This window comes from Physcomitrium patens, chromosome 19 (assembly GCF_059467195.1).
Source record: "Physcomitrium patens ecotype Gransden chromosome 19, ASM5946719v1, whole genome shotgun sequence".
In the NCBI taxonomy this organism is placed as follows: domain Eukaryota; kingdom Viridiplantae; phylum Streptophyta; class Bryopsida; order Funariales; family Funariaceae; genus Physcomitrium; species Physcomitrium patens.
This window is the reverse complement of record NC_143428.1, coordinates 5,574,752-5,596,329: the sequence shown is the minus strand read 5'-3', so window position 1 is coordinate 5,596,329 and position 21,578 is coordinate 5,574,752. Positions and strand designations below refer to the sequence as shown.

At 32.7% G+C, this 21,578-nt stretch overlaps 2 protein-coding genes across 2 annotated transcripts; both read left to right on the top strand.

Annotated features, from left to right (window-relative positions):
* The first annotated feature begins 19,506 nt into the window (after window positions 1-19,506).
* Window positions 19,507-20,553, top strand: LOC112296006 (GDSL esterase/lipase At3g48460-like). The gene has a single exon (XM_090244843.1). The coding sequence runs from the start codon at window positions 19,820-19,822 to the stop codon at window positions 20,129-20,131; it is 312 nt and encodes a 103-aa protein (XP_090100969.1). The 5' UTR covers window positions 19,507-19,819; the 3' UTR covers window positions 20,132-20,553.
* LOC149987360 (GDSL esterase/lipase At4g01130-like) lies at window positions 20,225-21,453 on the top strand. Its single transcript, XM_090244720.1, has 3 exons — window positions 20,225-20,471; window positions 20,602-21,059; window positions 21,193-21,453. The coding sequence occupies exons 1-3, from the start codon at window positions 20,225-20,227 to the stop codon at window positions 21,451-21,453; spliced, it is 966 nt and encodes a 321-aa protein (XP_090100846.1).
* The last annotated feature ends 125 nt before the right edge of the window (window positions 21,454-21,578 follow it).

Here is a 21,578-nt window from a genome sequence, read left to right as displayed (position 1 = left end):
GATGTGTTGTACTGGTGAATCGGGGTTTTAATGAAGTAAGTGTGATTACTCTTGACTGTTTTGTAAAATCAAAGTTACGTCTGTGATTGAAGAATTAAAAGGGTGTCTATAGGATTGAGTATGCAGAGTGAATAAAAAATTTTGGATTAATCTAACAAGACAGTCAGTGGATACAAGGTCGTGAGTATAAAGCGATATCGGAGATTAGCAGATTGGATTATTTGGGATTCTCTGTAACGTCTAGAGACCTATCGGCTGGGGCAAAAAGAATTTTGGCGAGCAGTCGAAGGATATTTATATAGATTTATAGTATATTCTTGTAATCGTTTATATTCCAACAGTCAAAAACCAATAGACTGCTCGAATATTAGCGAATCTCCATATTACCTCTTATAGTCAGACGCCCAATGCGTTCTCGAGCAGGAAAGCACGTAATACGACAACGTACCTTTAAAGATTGGAAGCCTTGAAGAATCAATCTTAATATTAATAGAGCATGGTTTTGAAATCAATCTCTTGTTTAGAAAGATTTATAAGAAATGCAAATGGCAAATTGATACCAATTATGGATAAATAATAAGAGCTTTCAATAACAAAAAAAATAACCTTTATAAAGAATATTTAATAATGGACATTAAAATTGATGATGTAGAAGTAGAACAAAAATTCTTTGTACAAAATCAAAGAAGTTATCTAATCATTTAAGTGCACTCATATATCATTACAACAAACATGGAAATGAAGATATTAAATATTGGTTGACATTATAATAAGATGTGTAGATGTCATGGACATATACATTTACCTCAATAGTCACTTATATAATTAAGTAGAAGTAGGTAAATATAGAATAATTTCATAAAGTCTTCTAGAGACGCTTCCTTTAACCTTCATAGACACGATTTTGACTTTAGATGTGTTTGTAGGTTAGAAACTTGGCCAAAAAGCTAACCATGTATTGGTAGCTTGTAGAACAAGTTATCTCCATGTAGTAGCTTGTGGAACAAGCCAACTATATAGTGCATACATAGATAACTTGCCTTGCAAGATAAGACATGTGGCTAGCAAAGTCAACACATATTGGAGGTCCTATAGGACATCGCCATATAGCTCTTAGTTAGATAGTATATATGGAGACAAGAGTGAAGCCTTCTTCACTCTTGTCAATGCATTCCTAATCTTTAGTCTCATTCCAAGACTTTTTAGTCTTCTTGTCTTTGACAATAGCCATTCTAGTTCAATAAAATAACATTTTTGAAAGACTTTCTAGTTCTCTTCAGTAATAGAAGAGTGTATTGAAGATTTTCTTTCTTTGAAATTCATGTCTTTGATAGTTTGACAAGAGTGCTAACATATTATTTTTGTCTTGTTTTAGAAGTGAGTAGATTATCTCACTTCTATTATTGTATTTTAAAGGTTGCAGACTACCTACCTTTAAACAAAAAAATCTTGTTTTGTAATACTGATCTTTTCCTTAAAGGGAGTGGATTATTCCTCTTTGTGGCATTTGTTTTTAGAGGTTGCAGATTACCCTCCTTTAATTTAACTTTTGAATTCGTTTGAGTTGTCTATGGAAGGAAAGATTATGGATGCTACTCTCAACGGAAGTGAGAATAGATTTGTAACTATTGCAGATCTTCATGAGCTTGTCAACACTCTAAGAATAGAAATCTCACATATTTTAATTGTGAATTATGGAAATACTATGCCTACGCTTATGGAAGAAGTTCAAAGTCTACAGCAAGAAATTGTGTAGTTGAAAGAAATAAGTAGATTAACGTCACAACCAAATTCAGGGAGTTTTGCTTCTACAAGTATGATAGGGACAAGGATTAATATGCCTGAGAAGTTTGATGGAACAAGATCAAAATTTTGAGGATTTTTGCAACAAGTCAAGCTCTGTCTAAGGTTGCATCCTTTCCAATATCCTGATGGATTTATCCAAGTCGGATTTATAGGTGCACTACTATCAGGAAGTGCTCTCTCTTGGTTTGCACCTTTAATGGAAAAAGATTCACGACTCCTTTATGATTTGAATTCATTTCTAGTAGTATTTATGGCCACATTTTGAGAAATGGATCGAGAACAAGTTGCAGAGATCAAGCTTTTATACTTATGATAAGAATCATGATTAGCCACTACATATGCTCCTAAATTACAAAATCTTACTTACAATGTGGATTGGAACGACAAAGCACTTATCAACCAATTTCAATATGGATTGAAGGATAGTATCAAAGATTTATTATTAATAATGCTGAAAGTAGAATCTTTGGAAGAATTTATTACTCAAGACATTACATGCGACAATCGTTTATTTGAAAGGTGTCAAGAATAATCGTTTATTTGAAATGATACTACTAATGGTAACGACTTCTACCTTATCTCTTAATTCAACCTTTAAGTATGGTCTCCACAATAAGCTGTTTGGCATAGTATATTGTCACCTTTGCTTATACTCAAGCTAGATATTAAAAAGTTGTAACTGTTCTTTTCAATCATGATGTTGTGATTTCATATTTTTCAAATGTAATTTGTATAGCAAAGATCGATGGTTAGTCCAAACAATCACTAGCTTCTTTAATAAATAATATTAATGTCATATTATAATTACTTATAAAATATAAAAATTAATTAAAATACATAATATATTCATAAATCTTGGTGTGTGTTAAAATGGTTAATAGATTAATTTAAAGAAAGTGGATATAAGAAACTTTGTTTTGAATTTTATCTATCTTGATTATAACATTTAAAAAATTATATAAATATAGTCTTAAGGCTTTATACCTAAATACTTAATATAAAGCCTTGAGAGGAGATTAGAGCCTAAAGATGAAAATTTAAACTAGTAGAAGGCTTACTGAGAGGGATGAAAGTAAGGCATCATCGGATGAAAGCAAAGAATGGAGATCTTCATCCCTATTGGTTGAAGACCATACCCAATAGGCTTTTAGGAGGTAATTTACAACCATAAGAAGAGTTTTTGATAGCTTCAAAAAAGCATTCGAGAATCAAAATTTGGAGTTGTAAGGTTTAGGATTTGAATTACAATTTAGATACAAAAACTAATGAGTTTGGATTTAGGATAAAGAAGTTATAGTCATTTGAAGTAAAGGTATCATTTTAAGACATATTGTCGCTCTTTTGAGCATACAAGGAGTGTTATAATAGTTACTAGAGATTAAAAGATGCTACTAAAATAGAAATTTTATGATTTATATTAATTAAAAAAGAATTATTATATTTATAATTTAAATGAAGAAGTTATAGAGAGCTAAAGTTAGTACATTCAAATCAAAAGTAGTAAGTAAGTGATTTAGTTTATAGTAATGGTTGGAGCCATATCTTGAGTTTTTGGACAAATTTTTAATTCAAATCTTTTGAAAAAGATATACTATTTTGTTAAGAAACTATATATAAAAATTTCGTGGCATTTATATACTTAGTTCGTGAGATATGAAGAAAATTATACACAGATATATAAAAACTAGGATTTGAAGCTATTATTAGGATTTTGATAATATCTTAAGATCCGCAACAAATTTGTAGTTGAAATTTTTTATAGTAGTTTTTAAAAGTACATTAGTGCTTTATGTAAAATTTGAATATGTTTGAATGGTCCAAATGAGAGATATGAGTTATTGAAGTTCTAAAATAATATTTCATAAGGATATATAAGGATTTAGAGTTTTTAATCATATTTTGAGTATTTTTGGGAACTTAAGATTTATATATTTAATATGATTGCTTCTAAAAATGATATATATATAAACTTGGTCTTTCTTATGTTAAGACTTGATTGAATAATTAATGACAACTAAGAGCTCAGTGCTTTTTTGAGGCAAATTCTCTCTACCTTGACATTGTCATATCTTTGTGGCATGTACAATTGCTAATTGCTCTCAATCACATACAGAGTAATTGAGCTTTATCATTTTGAACTTGTATAATTCATGTACCATAAGTTGAAGATTTCTACTAAAATCTTATTGAAGGACTGTTGTCGTGTTGTGGTTTGGCTATCATGTGAAAATAATGTGTTTATATATTTAATATAAAATATACTAGATAACATGATAAGAACCATGTTAGTAGATTTTTATTGGTTATAGCATTTAAATAGATTACTACCTTGAAAAGAGGTTGTTTAAAAGGGCTTCTATTAGAATTTATATAACTTTACTTTCTTTTGATAGTGACTTTTGAAGTTGGTTTTATTGGTAGTAACTTTTATATGTTTAGAGTCACCTTTGTTAAACATTGGTGATCCTTGAAGTCTTATTTTGTTTCTTTTATTTAATATTCAGAGCATATATTATGTAGAACTTATAAGAAAAAGAATTGGAAAGGAGTTTTGGTGGAAAAAAGAAAAGTTAGGGCATCCATATAGATGAATGGAGATGGATGATAAAAATCTTCATTCATATTGGATAAAAATCATACCCAATGGACTTCAAGGAGGCTATCCAAGGTCCTATTAGAGATTAGGGTTACTCTTTTGAGATTATTTGAGCTTTGGAGGCTAAGATCAAAAAGTTTAGGTTTTTGGCTATAGTTTTGGTGCAAATTTTGTGTGATTTGGAGTTTATATGAAAGAGATATGGGCACTCAAAGTTAAGGTGTTGATTTTATACCTATTTTCACTCTTTTGGACATAATGCATGCATATAAAAAGTAATAAAGAATCGGCAACTAAGGTTGAAGAAAGCATATTTTTTTTCTAAACTTTTGGTATACTATTTGATGGATTCCAAGTTGGGATAAAGGAGGTATTGGAGGTTGAAATCAGTGCTTATAAATCTAACAATAGTAAGTAATATGATTCACTAGTGGTTATATTTTGAGCTATATTTTAAGTGCTTTGACAAGATTTTGGTTCAAAATTTCCAAAAATGTGTATAGTCATATTAGTAAACTTTGTGCATATATTTTGTGGCATTTGGATTTTGAATTTTTGAGATATAAAAAAAATAGTCCTAAAATGCTTGTAAATTAGGCTTTAGAGTAGCTAGTAGAATTTCTAAAATGCCAAAAGATTGATAGAAAATTTATAGTTTATTTTTTTGTAGTAAAATTTAAAAATAATACCTATATAATATAAAAATTTGAAAAAAAATTAATAATTGGATCAAAATATATGAATTTTTAAAATTTAAAAAGAAGAAATCTTTTGCAAGAAAAAAATATTTTGAAGGATTTTTCAACAATTTGGGTATTTTATATAAAGTGAAGAAGCTTTGGAAGCTAAGACTTTGTATATAAGTTAAAAATGAAATAAAACATTTTTTTGAGCTTAATCAATAAGTTATAGTTAAACTCTCTTAAGTTAAATATCCCATATATTCTCAGATTGTAAATCATGCCACATGACACTATTCTAATAGCAAAGTCGAAAGCATCATTGTCAAGTATACAAAGAAAGTTTGGATCATATAGTTACAATATTGAAGTACTAATAAGTACCTCCTTCAACCTATCAAAGGCACTTTGTTGCTCTAATTTCTATTCAAATATAGTATTTTTTTCCCAATAGATTTATCAATAAGGCAACAATGTACACAAATCACCAAAAAAAATGATAATAATATTTAGCAAGGCCTAAAAATGACTGGACTTCAAAAGCATCCTTGAAAGTTGGCCAATTCTTCATTGCTTTCATCTTATCCTACTCCATACACATATCTTTAGAGGATACTATATGCTCCAAAAATATGACTTTCGACTTCTAAAGTTTATATTTTGATTGCTTACAATAGAAGCAATTATCTTGTGGTTGGCATAACACTTCTCGTAGGTGTTGCTTATGCTCCTCAAAGATTTTATTATATATAAGGATATTATCAATGAAAAAAACTATATACTTATTCAAAAGGTCTCGAAACAATCTATTCATGTGACTCATGAAAGAGGTTGGAGCATTAATAAGGCCAAAAGATAAAACAAGCCATTTGAAATGTTCATAATACATATAAAATGTGATCTTTTTAATATCTTTTTTTATAATAGGTATTTGTCAATATCTACTTTAAAGATCTAATTTACTAAAGATAGTCATATTTTAAAATTGATCAAGAAAATCATCCACGTATGGAAGTGGATATATATTTTTAATGGTCTACTTATTGAAATCTTGATAGTCGATGCAAAGTCAAAGTTCACTTTCTTTTTTGGATACAAAGAATATAGGTGCTTCTCATAGCGATGTGCTTTCTTAAATGAGGCTCTTCTCCAAGAATTCATCCAATAATTTTTGTAGTTCTTCAAGTTCATTTGGTGCTAAGTAATGACTTGGCCAACTTGTTAATTTGGTTCCATGCAATAATTCTATTTGAAAAAGGGCACCTCGATCAAGAAGTACACTACTAACTAAATTGGTTGGAAAAACATCCCAATATTTCTATATCAGTTGTTCTATCTGTTCTACTCCTTTAGCTATTTTTTTTTTACTATTGATGTAAGATTTGGAACCACCATATATACCAATTGCTTATGTTGTATTTGCTTCTTCATAAAGGTCATCTCTATAAACAAGTCTTTAATTACAGATTATTTTTCTTCTTCACTTGATGTTGAGGTATAAAGAGTCACCTTGTGTCCACCATCTTTGAAGAAGATTGTTATTGCTATCCAATCAACTTGCTTATTTTCTACCTCTAGCTATAGCATATCAAAGATAATATCATATCTTAGCTTTGATACCTTGAACTTCTCTCTTAAGATGTAGGTGTTAGTCAATTTTAAGATTTCTTCTTCACATGTCTTACTTTATATGTTCTTTTGGTCATCTGTAAGGTTTATACTCACTTCTTTTATTACCTTAGTTTTAATCCCAAGTTGATTGGTAATTTTAATTGAGATATAATTTTTTGTAGAGCCACAATCCATAAGTACTTGATATGGTTGTCATCTTTGTAGTCTTGTTAGATGTACTACTTAACTCTTTTTATAGTTGTCTAAGGCTATACTATTTTTTTCTAAGAGTCAATAGCTATTTCCAATATTGGCCTTCGACACCTTTATTAGAAGGCCTCATTTTCCTACTCTATCTCATTATCAACTTAATGAGCCTTGAGATTGTGAACATGCCTTATCTTATTAGTGATTGAATTTTGACATTTTGAACAACCTCCAATCTAATGGCTTGGCTCTCGATAATAGAAACATAATTCCTTATATATCAATATTTATCATTTTTGTGGTGTCAATAATCTTTATAAGGCATCAATCTCCATTGGCATTGGTTGTTGTGCCATAGTATTAGATAGTGGCATAGAACTTTGTGTTATAGATTGTGCTCTACGATTTCTAAAATCTATAGTATCAACCTCTCTGTAATTTTAATTGCCTCCTCAAATGTTTATAGATCTTTTACTTTCACCTCTCATTGAATCTTAGGTTTCAAACCTCGTAGAAATTAATCTATCATCTCTGTCTTTGAGACATTGCTAATTTGGAGATATAAGAATTAGAATCATAAAATATAATCTTGGACTGACCTAGATTATGTAAGATTTATAAACTAACTACGTGCTATCTTTTCTATATAGATGGATTAAAATTAATTCTTAAACTAAATATTAAACTCCTCCCAATCACAAAATCTATCATCATTTTCATAGCTTTGAACTTGATATTGCCACCAAATGGCTACCGCTGTCGTATTACATATTGTTTTGCTTAGAAATGCACTGGGCACTTAGCTGTGGAAGGTGAGATTATGTATCACAAGTATTCAAGAAATTCTAATAGGTTTCATCTATATAAGAAGAATATAATCTAAATTTTAATTCAAAAGTACTAAAAACACTCTTCTTAGTAGCTTTAATCATATATAAATTCCAATTACCTTGTTACTTTCATATTTAAGCCATTTAGATTTTTCTTGTAAGTCCCAATCCTAATCAGTGGGCTTTAACAAGCTGTAACATCCAATCCGACCATCCACTTGATGTGGAATTTTGCATGCAATTGTCAATGTAAGTCTTTTATATGCTCAAAGATTTTTAGCCCAATCCAACTTACAAATTGTGAGAAAACCTCCAAAAATTGCACTCATATCACTCAGCCGCCAACTTAAAAAGTGAAGCAGAAATCTCAGTAATGATTTCTCCCTTTCCAACTATTAACTTTATTTCAAAATTGGTGTGCAGCTTGATCTTCAAATCCTTCAACACCATGTTAAATTTCACCTTGATCCAACTAATAGATCTTCAGATATCATAGAAATCCTACCCAACCTTAAACTGCCAACTTCTAAAATCCTATTATGCTAAAAATCAAATATCTCTAAACCACATTGTTTGATTATCACAAAATTTTGTATACACTTAGTAAACCCAATAATCCAAATAGTATCAAATTTTCAATTATAGATGTTACACCAATTGCATGAACTAGCCAAAATTACTAGCTCTAATTATATTAAATAAAATCCAAATCACCAATACAAATCGTAACTTTGAACAATAATTTCTAAGTATTTAATAATCCTCCAAAAACAATCCTTATGCTTCTAGAAAGAACTTCAAGCTAGCTCTCAAATCCTATCTTCCAATCTTTGAATGAATCCCTATTTTTCCCTAGGCCGTTGTTTTAGTGGCTAGAGGTCTGATTTCGACCTTGTCTCACAAATGGTCAACCCCTGGGTATCAATCTAATCTATCCTAAGGATTTTTTAGCCCAATCCTACTCTCAACTTAATCTTAGTACCAACTATACTAATTATTTACTTCTTCTAATCTGATTTTATCAATTTATGGTCTTTCTAAGGTAATAGAAGAGTCTCTACAACCTAGAAGGTAAAATTACTAACTAACCTTCAACCTACTAATTATTAAGATAAGAAAATAACTTAAGAGGATTTTATAAAAGCCATGTTTAGATACTTCAAATTATAATTGAACTAAGATAATTAGATATTAATTAGAAATTAAATTTTGATTATAATTTCACTATATAGTTGTATTACATTACAACACCGCATCTCTCAAATAGGTAGGTGCATATATAATTCCTTCACTCATATTTACCTCAAATAATTAGAGGTATTGTAGCATGTTGAAGATTCATTAACATATATCTTCTTATCTTAAAGTTCTAGAGTATGTACTAGGCTTACTCAATTTTAGTCGAGTAGATGTTGACTCCCTTGTCATAGAAACTTCTATTTATCATTACAAAGTAGCTATGTGGCCTAAGAAATATTGTATTTGAGCCTCCATCTAGGATTGCTCTATCATATCTTCTATGGTAAAATTTTCTTACTAGAATCTACTATTGTAATGCCTTCTCACTTTTTGATTGATTTTTTAAGAATAGCTCATGGTAGCCTCAATACATTATGCAATGTGATTACAATAATTAACCTCAAAGTAGATGATGGTTATCAACATACTATCAAAGGACAGTCTAACATTCGCTCTAATACCAATGAAATAAGACCAGTCTATCTTGAGAGTCTAAAATTCTTATAATTCAAAATATAAAATCTCATTATAAAATAGGACAAAATACATCAAAAAAAAAATTGAACAAAAGTAAATAGAATAGAACAAGAAAGAAAAAACTATACAAACAAAAATAGAACAAAATAAAATTGAACAAGAAGATGAAAATTCAAACTTTACTTAGAAAAAAGATTTGAAGCCATACCTAATCAGATGTCCTAAAGGTCTTAGCTAATCTTATTTATAATTTTTTCTATTATCCTAGATAATAGAGGCATTGGATATATGGATAACTATGGATAAAGAAGAAGAATTAAAGTAGGTATTTGCACAATTTGTAATGTCAAAAATAAGGAATAAGGCTAATATGAGAGACAAGGCTTCATTTAAATATGTTGAGGTTATAAAAAAATATCAAATAGAATGTATATCTTTAGAATTTATAGAGATAAAGAAGATTGCACAAAAAGCATGTATACATACTTGCTCTAAATGTAATAATGATGAAATAGAAAGTAATAGCTATTCAAATTTTTATTAGGTAAGAGCTACTACAAAGACATATGTGAAGTTAGAAGACTCTAAAGATCAAATTTTGGCCTTAATTGTTTATAGATCTAAAATCAATATCATATCAAGGTAGATATATGGGAAGAATAAGTGGCCAATTGATATCAACCATGGTTGGATAATTAGAACTACAAACAATCAATAAGATTATTTATACAGAGCTTGTCTAGCTATAAAGACTAAGATTAGAAATATAGTAGTGGAATAAAAAAAATTGTGCAAAAATATCCTATAGATATCTAGTAATACTTAGTCAGCCTTATATTATAGATAGAATAGAATAGTATTACTGGATATTAATAGGATATTACAATAGATGATAGTTCATTGTATGCCAAGATTTGTAGTTGGGATGGGAAAAAGATTGTATAATTTATTAGTGTGAAACTTATCCATGAAAGACATAGAGAACAATTAGAAGGATGCTTTTGGAGCCAGAAAACAACTTTATGGATTTTTCGAGAGCATTCTTGTAGGATAGAGGTGTATGGGTGTAAATAAATGATCTACAAATTTTAATATATATAATGTGAATTTTGAATTTTTAAATTTAATTAATAATAGATTTATAAATATTCAAAAGATTAAAGATTTAGATTCTATAAATAGAAGAAAGATAAAGAAATAAGAAAAAAACTTAAAAAGAGTGGATTTAATATGAAATGATAAAGCTATAATTGAAATAATAGAAGAAGTAGGTTTAGAAGATGATTTGATAAAAAAATTAGAAAGTTTCGCTATAAGCATGGATAGAGATACTATAGTAGAAATACTCTCAAGAAGGACTTATAAGGAGTTAAAAAAGATGGTAGCAAATAATAAGCTTACTTCAAGCTATGAGTTGAAACATGAGGCTAGAGTTCAAATTAAATTTAAAACTATTATAAGAAAGGTAAAACTTATAGCTATGCAAATATTAATTAATACTATGGAATATATCAAGCACGCAATTAAAAAGCCAAGTTTAAGAAAGAAATTTAGAATTAGACATCAATTTACTTAAGAATCATTATTTAAATTGAAAATTAGAGGAGGTGATTTCTTGATATTAATGGAGGAAAATATATTTTAAAAAATACTTATTGAACATGGTAACATATTTGCTTTAATTCCTAATGAGATTGGATGTATGAATCCTCATATTGTAGTATCTATGGTAAACTTTACAGTACCACATGTTCTATAGAATTTAAAGCCTATATCTATGCCTAAAGTTTTGCTTCCAAAATTGATAGAATTATTAAAAGAAAATATAAAGATGGATATTTTGGAACCTTCAATTGCTTCCTATTCTAATAGATGGTTCATAGTACCCAAGAAATTAGAGGCATTAAGGTTCATTCAACATATGCAACTAGCAAACAAAGTGACTATTCAAAATATGAGATCAAGTTCTATAGTAGATCAAATGACTTAGCAATTTACAGGTTGTGCCGTTTATTCTATTGAAGACTTGTATTTTGGATATGAAAATTTTTAATTAGGTAAAGAAAGTAGGAATTTAATCACCATGAAGACTCCTTTGAGTTTAATGAGGATGTATATCTTACTTTAAGGTGAAACCAACTTAGTAGCTCATATGAAAAATGCTATAAATCAAATATTAAAAGAATTTGTGCTTAAAAAAACCATTCTATTTTTGGATGATATACTTATAAAAAAAAAAAAAAAAAAAAAAAAAAAGATAAGGATGAGACTAGGGAACTTGAAGGTTGCAAAAAAAAATTCAAGAAGCATATTGAAGATGTGGCTAAGATATTGAAGAAATTGGAGTCAGTTAATCTTACATTATCTTCAGAAAAATCAAGCTTTGATGTTGATGAGATTCTAGTAGTGGAATACATATCTAGTAGATATGGCAAGAAATCAAATGTTAATAAAGTTGATGCTATATTTAGAATAAAGGCTTATAAAAATATTACAAAAGCTAAAAGATTTTTAGAGGCATGTGTATTCTATCACATTTAAGTGCTTCACTTTGTCCATATCTCAAAGCCACTATAAAAGTTATTAAGGAAGGATAAGAAATTTGTTTGAAAAGAAGAATAAGACATAGCTATGAAAAATCTAAAAAAGACGTTGAGTTCATGACTTGTACTCAAATAAGTAAATTATTAATGTAGAAGACTAATGGTTGTAATAGTGAATATAAGTTTTGTAGCAATTGGATGGGCTATTGAACAAGATGATGTGGAAAGGAGAAGTTTTGCTATAAGATTTAGAACCAAGGTTCTTACAAAGAGGCAAAGGACTTATCCACAAATTAAAAGAGAGCTTTGGAGAATATTCACCTCTCTAAAGGTTAAGAAAAATTATTTGAATAGAGTAATTATGGTTTTAGAAATAAATTATTTTCTATTTTTTAAAATAATAATTAATTACACTACTCTAGATATTGCCATGATAAGATGAATATCCTATATAAGAATATTGAAACTTATTTTAATACATATTATTAATAAAGAGAAATTGGTGGCAAATATATTGTGTAGAGCTAGATATATCTTTGAAGAGGAGATGATGTCATATAAAAGAAGTAAAGATTAAAATGAGAAGACCTATAAAAATTCATTTACTACTGGTAGAATGGATTCTAATGATAAGATTCAAATTTTCTATGAAGATTTGTACGAAGGCAAATTAAAAGATATTAAAATTTATTAGAGCACAATGAAGAAGTAAGAAAGATAGATGGATAAAATCTTCAAAGATACTTGACACTAATTCTATAGTTATCTGCTTAAAGATAGATTTCTATAGAAGAGTCCAAAAATAAGTGACAAAATTCTATTGAGGATAGTAAGAAACCTTGAAACTAAATTTAAAGTTTTAAAAGAATATCATGATATACTTTAGGTAGGACATAAGACGGTTTGGACCACATATATCATGATCAAAGAAAGATATTAGAAGAAGGGCTAATACAAGGATATAAAAAACTTTGTGAACTCATGCATAGAGTATCAATTATAGTCTAAGATTAGGTATAGAGATGGATTATATCCTACTTATCCACCTTCTATACATTTCTAATGAGAAATTGATTTGATAGCTATGCCATCAAGACTTTACAATATAAAATACTTGATTTAAGAGTTTATATGGAGGAAAGAGTGAAACCTTCTTCACTCTTGTTAATGCCTTTGTAGTCTTTAGTCTTGTTTTAAGACTTTTTAGTCTTCTTATCTTTTACAATTACTATTTTCATCTAATACTATATCATCTTTGAATGATTTTTTAGTCTTTTTGAATGATTCAAGAATATATTAATATTTTAGTTCTTTGAGGTTCATATCCTTGATAGTAGCAAATATAATTTGACACATCTTGAACTCCCTCAATATGTGATTACTATTATTTATAGAATTCATTCCTAAAAAAAATATATATTAAGAATATAAATATTTATTCTAATAGTTACCTAGATATTATGAATGGATAAAAATAAGTTAATTTAATAATATCTTATAGAAAAGCTTGTTAGAATCTTGATAGTTGTGGTTTTATCTTAATATTTGTCTATAAGTGATTGGTAGATTAGAAACTTGGTCAATAAATTAGCTTTATATCACACATATTGATAACTTGTGGTACAAGCTAAAGATGTGGTACACTGTCACAGACATACGCATGTAAGCCAATAATTATATGTATAAATAAATAGAAGTAAGTAAAAGTAGATAAAAGTAAGTAAATTCTATAATATTTGTTATAGAAGCTTCCTAGAAGCTTCATAGATGCTGCTTTGACTTTATAGGTGTCTTTAATTGAATTTTTGGATTAGAAACGTGGTCAACAAGTTGACCATGTACCACACATGTTGTAAGCTTGAAGACCAAGCTAACTATGTAGTCCACACGTAGAAAAACTTGCCTTGTAAGTCAAGGCATGTGTCCTACAAAGTCAACACATATTGGAGTGCCTATAGAACATCCCCACATAGCCTTTAGTTAGATAGTATATATAGAGACAAGAGTTAAGCCTTCTTCACTCTTGTCAACTCTTTTCTTGCTTCCAGTCTAGTTTCAAGGGTCTCTAATTTTCTTGGCTTTTGGCAATAGCCATTCTAGTTTCTTTCTTAATATACATATCAAATTATTTCTATTTTTTCATCTTTCTTTGAGAGAAGTCTTACTTGTTTATTTATTTTTATCATATTCTTGTCCTTGATAAATTAACAAGAGTACACTTACAATATCAGAGCTTTGTCTAATCTTGATTAAGAGTGGATTACTCCTTTCTCTTGATAAGACATAAGCATATTAGAAGTTATGGATTACCCTCTTCTAAACTGATATTGTCCTTAGTATTTTCTTTGTTCTCAAGTCCTCTCTTCTATTTGTCTTGAGCGTTATTAGACATCTTCTCTTTTCTGAGTGTTATCATGACAGAACTTGGTAAAATGAAGAATGCAATGGCATAAATATAAGAGCAATTGAGAGAGTTAACGCTTGCAATGCATCAACTCAATTTATCACCACAAGGAGCAACAAGATTGGCAGGAAGTGAAGATATAGAAATGATTGGAGCTGCTTCAACATCTGTGCCAAATCATGTCCCTTCTTCTATGGTAGGATACCCTTCAAATGTTAGAAAACTAAGAATTGTCCTATCCGAGAAGTTTGATGGCACTAGATCAAAGTTTAGAAGATTTATCAATCAAGTACAACTTGTGACTGAACTTCAATCCCAAAGCTATCCAATTGTAGGATCGCAAGTTAGATTTATTGGTATGCTTCTTTCAGGTTCAGCATTATTGTGGTTTTTTTGAAAGATAAGATCCAATATTAGATAATATAGAGGCTTTTTTGGTGGAGTTTTGATCCATGTGTAGAAAACATGATACAATTTGTGTTGCAACCAATAAGATCTATATTTTGTGACAAGGCAATCGATTAGTAACGTTGTATGCTTTACAATTTCGATAACTTGCAATTGATATCAAGTTGGATGATGCTACACTTATTAGCCAATTTCTCTACGGATTATAATGTAAGGTAAAAAAATAATGCTCAACTTACTTGATCCTCAAACATTGAGTCAAGTAATTGTCTTTGCTGTGAAGTGCGACAATTGTCTTTTTGAATTCCAATCTGAAAATCATACAAGTAAACCTCAACGTTACTATAATTGAATGGCAACACCAACATTTCTTCAACACATACATTCCAAAGTAGAGGATATGCAAATTGATATAGTATGTTTCAAACCTCTTACTAAGCAAAAAAAGACTTGTCGTCATCAGGAAGGATTGTGCTTATATTGTGGAGAACCTAAGCACACTACTCAACATTTTCCAAAGAAATGACGCAACTATAAAATGAGGAGTATGGCAATCAAAGTAGATAGCATGTCAAAAAATGAATTTATCCAGCTACAATAGGGATCGTGCGGCTGGAACCTTGTACAATGCCTAGTGAAGGTCTTATCTTCTCCTCAGAACCCTCTCTATATTTTACGTTAAATGTTATTCTAAGACCTAAACATCTCAAAGTCTCTACCTTGCTAGATTCAAGAGCCTCAATATGTTTCTTAGATGAAAAATTTGCTAAAAGACATAGTATATTTTTAGTGAAGAAAACTAAACCTGGTCATGTAGAAGTCATAGATGGTCGTCCATTGTCTTCAAAAGATGTTATTCATGAAACCCTTCCTATAGAAATAGCAACTAATGGTCATAGTAGCTTTGTAATATTTAATATCATTAGATCTCCTTCTAATCCAGTCATTTTAGATTTATCATGGCTAGAAAAATATAACCATAAAATAGACTAAACTTCTCGTAGTCTTGACTTTTTTGAAAGTATAACTAAGAGTGTAGTTAATCAAGTAGAAAGTCATAAGTCTAATATAATTAAATCTATATTTGTAGGTGCAAGAGCTTTCTTGCATACTGCAAAAGAAAGATCACCTTGTGTCATTTATGCCACACTTATTTCTATTGGTGAAAAGACTTCAAGTGGCATTCCAAGCCAATACCAAGATTTTCAAGATGTATTTGAGAAGAAAAATGTAGATACTCTTCCAGAACATCATTCCTATGATTGCTCAATTGACCTTCAAGAAGGAGCACAACCGCTATTTAGACCACCCTACAATTTATATCAAAATGAATTGGCTGAATTCAAAGAGCATATTGAAGAAAATCTAGCCACAAATTTCATATGCCATTCCAAATCTCCAGTATGAGCTCCAATTTTATTTGTGAAGAAAAAAGATGGATCATTGCGGATGTGTGTCGATTATCGAGGACTCAATAAAATCACCATCAAAAATAATTACCCCCTACCTTTGTTATCTGGACTTCTTGATTAGTTGAATCAAGCTAAGATGTATACAACAATAGACCTACAAGGAGCATACAATCTAGTATACATCAAAGAAGGAGATAAATAGAAGACTACGTTTCAAAAAAATGTCATGTCTTTCTTTGTCATCTTTCTTTGAAAGAAGTCTCACTTGTTTATTTATTTTTATCATATTCTTGTCCTTGACACACACACATATAAGAAACTTTCCTTGCAAGTTAAGACACATATCTTGCAAATTAGACACATGTCAAAGGTCTCATAGAACATCAACACATAGCTTCTAATTAGATAATATATATGGAAGCAAGAGTGTCGTCTTCTTTTCTCTTGTCAATGCCTTTTTAGTCTTTAATCTTATTTCAATACTTCCTAGTCTTCTTGTCTTTAGCAATAGCCATTTCAAATTCAATATTATATTAGTTTTAAGTAAATATCTATTCTTTTTGAGTTACATAAGATAATATTAAGTTTTTGGTTCTTTAATATTCATGTCTTTAATAGTATCTTCTATGTGACTTTTATAGATTGTGTCACAGAATTGATGGTACATCAAATGGTTAGCTAGTGTGTTATAATTATAATTGTGCCTAAAGACTTCAGATAGTTTCTTGAAAGTTGTTCTATCCTGCTCCTCTTGAGTTTGAGAAACGTCTTCCTAGGATGAACTTTAGGATTCTAATGACAAGGGCTTCTTTATGTGAGGATCCTTGCCAAAGCTTTAAGTTTGTTTCTTCGAGATGTAAACTGTTGAATAATTCTAAGATGGAAGGAAACGTTTTTTCCTTCTAAATGACATGAACAAACTGATCGAAGCGTAATGGGAGATGAGTGAGGATTTCATGAACCACAGTGTCGTCGTTGATCTTCTACCCTGTCGCTCGTAGTTCCTTCATCAGTCCATAAATGAGTTGCATAAAAGTAGGCACATCCATGTTGTCCGTCATGCGTGCCGCAGACCTCTTGTTGCGGAGTACCATGATGTCTGCAAGGGTGTGCGTTTGATATAAATCCTCCAGCTTCTTCCAAGCTATCTTGGGATCCTTCAGGTCGGCAATGAAGTCTTGTGGTCCTTCGGCTAGTGACAACTTCAAAATACCCAGAGCTCGTCATCTCCTTTTGCACAGTATCTCCAACTCCTGTCGAGTTGCCGGAATGCGGGTACTTTCGCTTGCTCTTGTTTCTTCCAGGTTGCTTGCTGTGTCGCCACTCGCACTTATTTTTTCTTCACTAACAATGGTTTTGATGCAGTCCCAAAGATCTTCCTTTTCAAAAACGTATTCCATGGTCGCTTTCCACAATTTGTAGTTTGCTGGAGATGCCAGCATCTTGTCCCTAGAGATTACTATGTCTAAGGTCCCCATCTCTCTACGTCTATCTCACAAGGTGTCACTCACAAGTTCTATGTCACTGAGTACTTAGTGAGTTTGAGATCCTAACTAATCCACAATGAGCATACTACTCGAGCTCTAATACCATGTAGAATTATCTCTAGAAGAAAATGTCTTATCTATTTCACTGATTTGCTCGTACACGAGAGGGGTTTAAATAATTGCTGCACAGTAACCGCTGAGTTAAGTCTAATCCAAGCGGATGACTGGAAAGCGTTAGTGTCAGCGAACAGGGTGGGGGCGTACCCCAACTAGGGTGTACCCAAACAGGGACTTGTGATATGTTGACACAGTATTGGATGACGAGACTCGAGGGTGAATGTGGATCTAGATGAACAGACTTTCATCAACAGCTGCCTCGATTTTCTCCTGCCCCCAATTCCTTGCTTCGGCGATCTGAACCTCCCAAGATTAATGGCTTTGTAGAGCGTAGTTAGATTCAACGAGTCCGGCATTTGGGAGATTCATCTGCTATTCCGTAGCAGAGATCCTGGCCTTGCTCAGTTGATCACGGTCAATGTCACCACAAGAGTACCGACAGTCGGAGTTGTTTAATATAAATGCAACAGCATTAATCGAGCATATTGAACTGCAATACATCCATGTTCTATTACTTTGATGTCCGGTTCGAAAGATTCGAAGATGGCCGTTTGCGGTAAGTTGCGAAACTGTGAAGCCCCTTGAATTGTCAGATTGCAGTCCTGTTCATAGAGTTTGATTTGACTGGATTAATGTGATGTCACCAAGGAAAAATTGTACACTTGCCCCTGGAATTCAAAGAATTGCAAAAAAAATTCCAGCTCGATTCAATCCCCTGGAGGGTTGGAAGGGAGCTTGTGGTGTGACGGTGCATGAAGGTCACCATCATGTGATGAGCCTTTGCCTCATGTGTACTGAAGGTTGATTGCAATGGTCTCCAAATGATTTGCTTGTTATTATTACTGGGCTGTAGTCGATTCCACCCTGGACGCAAATGTTGTTTGGACTGGAGTATTAGCGCGGCAGGATGAAAGCGCCCTAATTGAATCCTTCATGGCTCATGACCAAAGCATGAGCCGATCGTTGTGACGGTAACTTATTGCACTATTTAGATCATGTTGCTTTACCTGAAGCCTATTCGTCGAGATTGGAATGTGCAGCCTAATGCGTGCAAAGTCATAGTCCATGTTGACTTCCCTTTACCATTCTATGATTAGAGACTGTGAAGAGAATATGAGTCTCGAAATGAGCTTCCAATCATGCGGCTACGCTACGAACTAATCACCCGGGACGAAATGAATGCTTCAGATCTATCGAAATAGTTAAATGTATTAATTTGAGACGTCTGTGTTCGGGCCAGAATTGCGTAGCTCTGGCCAGTTTTTCATATCACTACAGCGAAATCTAGGATAATACCGCCTACAGCGCAGTGCACCTCCATGTCAGGCGCAGTTCAACATGATCTCCTGTTAACGGTGACTGGCACCGTAAGGACATACCTTTGTATGTCGATTAAAGGTAATAACGATACAGTTATATTTTGAGACAAGCCATTTGGTTACAAAAAGCATTAGTAAGAAAGCATAGCAATGTATGGGACATGGCGTGCCGTGTAGTAATGCTATGTGATCATGTGTGTGATCATTGAGAGTCCGGAGGTTTCTCTGCAATTCAGACTTGATCATTTCTTATCCTGGAGGCCAGAACCCACAGTAGTGCATAATTATACCACTTTAGTCGTGAAAAAATTTAAAAGCACTGAAAGAGTGCAGCTCCCCTCGTGATATCGTACTTTCGTGACCAAACTTAACTCAATCATCTGGTTTCGAATTAATAAAGCAGGCACAAAAAGCCACGGAGGAAATGGAAAACTGTCGATGAATCACCGACGCACCTGTAAGCGATAAAATTCATCTACTGCAAGTTTCTACTCAAGTCTTCCAGATTTCAATATAAGGAATGGAAGCGCGCGGCATTTTGTCGTCGGAAGGGAATGATTTTGGCATCTAGCTGTCTCATGAAGCCTGCAAAAATATTCAGGTCTCGTTGTTGTCAGTCTAGCAGACAGTTGCCCAGACCCTGGATTACGGTTACTAACAGCTCCAGAAGCATATAAGTGAAGATGGACCTGGCGAAGAGGAATCAACGAAGTGTTCACATCTGGGCTGTGAAAGCTCTGCTTCTCTTGGTGTCTTACAATGTGCCAGAACTCAACGCCAAGGCTCTCCCGAACTGCTCTTATCCTGCAGTCTACTCTTTCGGTGACTCGCTCACGGACACTGGCAACAGCATTGCTGCCTTCCCGGATCAGTTCGCACAGGTGGAGCTTGATCCGTACGGATTTGAATTCCCCATGCACGCCGCTGATCGCTACAGCGACGGCAAACTTCCGATTGATTATCTAGGTGATATGCTCGTGCCCACATTCTTATAACGTAAAACTGAAGGTCAATGACGCTCTTCTAGACACTAGTTTTGCTAGTAGATCATTAACAAGTGCGCCAAAGTGATCGATGTGATTGAATTCATGTTGACAGAATTTGGAGTGAGAGGACGCCCCAATTACCCCTGGTTACGAAGCATTGCTGGAGATTTTGAGTATGGCACAAACTTCGCATCGGCTGGGGGCTCCTCACGCAACTCCACTGGATGGAAACCTGATCATGGCTTCAATACCCCGTTCTCGCTAAATGCGCAGGTGAGGTGGTTTGAGAGATACACGGTTCGCCTCTTGACCTACTACTACTACAAAAATTCTTTCGGGGATTCTGCCGGTAAGTTTTTGATGTGTCACGCTACACAGCAAAAAAGTAAAAATGTAAAAAAGAAAAACAGGATTTATGATATGAACCTCAATATCACTTAACTAACTTTTCGCTCACATTTCTCCTTGATTTGTGACAGTGGTGCAAACAACTCTGCCTGCTGAGAATTCGCTCAATCAGTCGCTGTATATGATGTACGCCGGCTTTCAGTACTACTTCTTCGACCTGTACGAGAAAAAGCTGACGCCGGGCCAAGGATTAGACACCGTCCCTGACGTCGTGGACGCCATAAACACGGCAATTGAGAGTTTGGTTGGGCTATATGCCACAGAGGTTTTGGTTGTGAACTTGCCACCTTTGGGATGCATTCCTTCTCTATTAACTCTGTTTTCATCCCAAAATTCAGACGAATACGACACCTACGGCTACCTGAAGAACATTAACCTGATCTCCACAACTCACAATAAGATTCTCCAAGACACGGTTACTGATTTACGAGCCAAATTCACAAACGTCACCTTCTACCTTGGCAATTTGCACGATGTTTACATCGATATTCTCAAAAGCCCCGAGAGTTACAGTAAGCCCCGCTCCGCTGTAAAATTCCTTCACTTGATGTTGTCATCGACGCAAAACTCAGTCGGCTGTTATGCGCAGATGGTGTTGTTCAAGTGCTGATGACCCATCTCGCTTGATTGTTGTTGATGCAGACGTGACGAAGCCGCTGTAGGCAGCCTGCGGCTATGGCGGCAAGTACAACTTCAACATGGAAGTGAAGTGTGGGGAAACTGGCGAAATTGATGATAAATTTGTTAACCTCACCTCGAAAAACCACACGACTGCCAAGAAGTACCTAAGGTTTGACGGTATCCACCTCTCTAACACTGCAAACAAGGCCATAGCCATGGCTTTCTTTGGAGGCAAACACATTACACCAGCGGGAGGCTTCAACTGCACGCCTGACTATTCACGGTTCGATGGTAGGCAGTAGACACTGAAGCTACCAGAAACCCAGCAGCACCAGTTGGCTTCAATATGCACTAATCTACAGAAATCGTGTTATGGGATGTGCTACCTTGCAAATAAGTTGCGCAGTCTTAAGTTAGGACCTTTCCT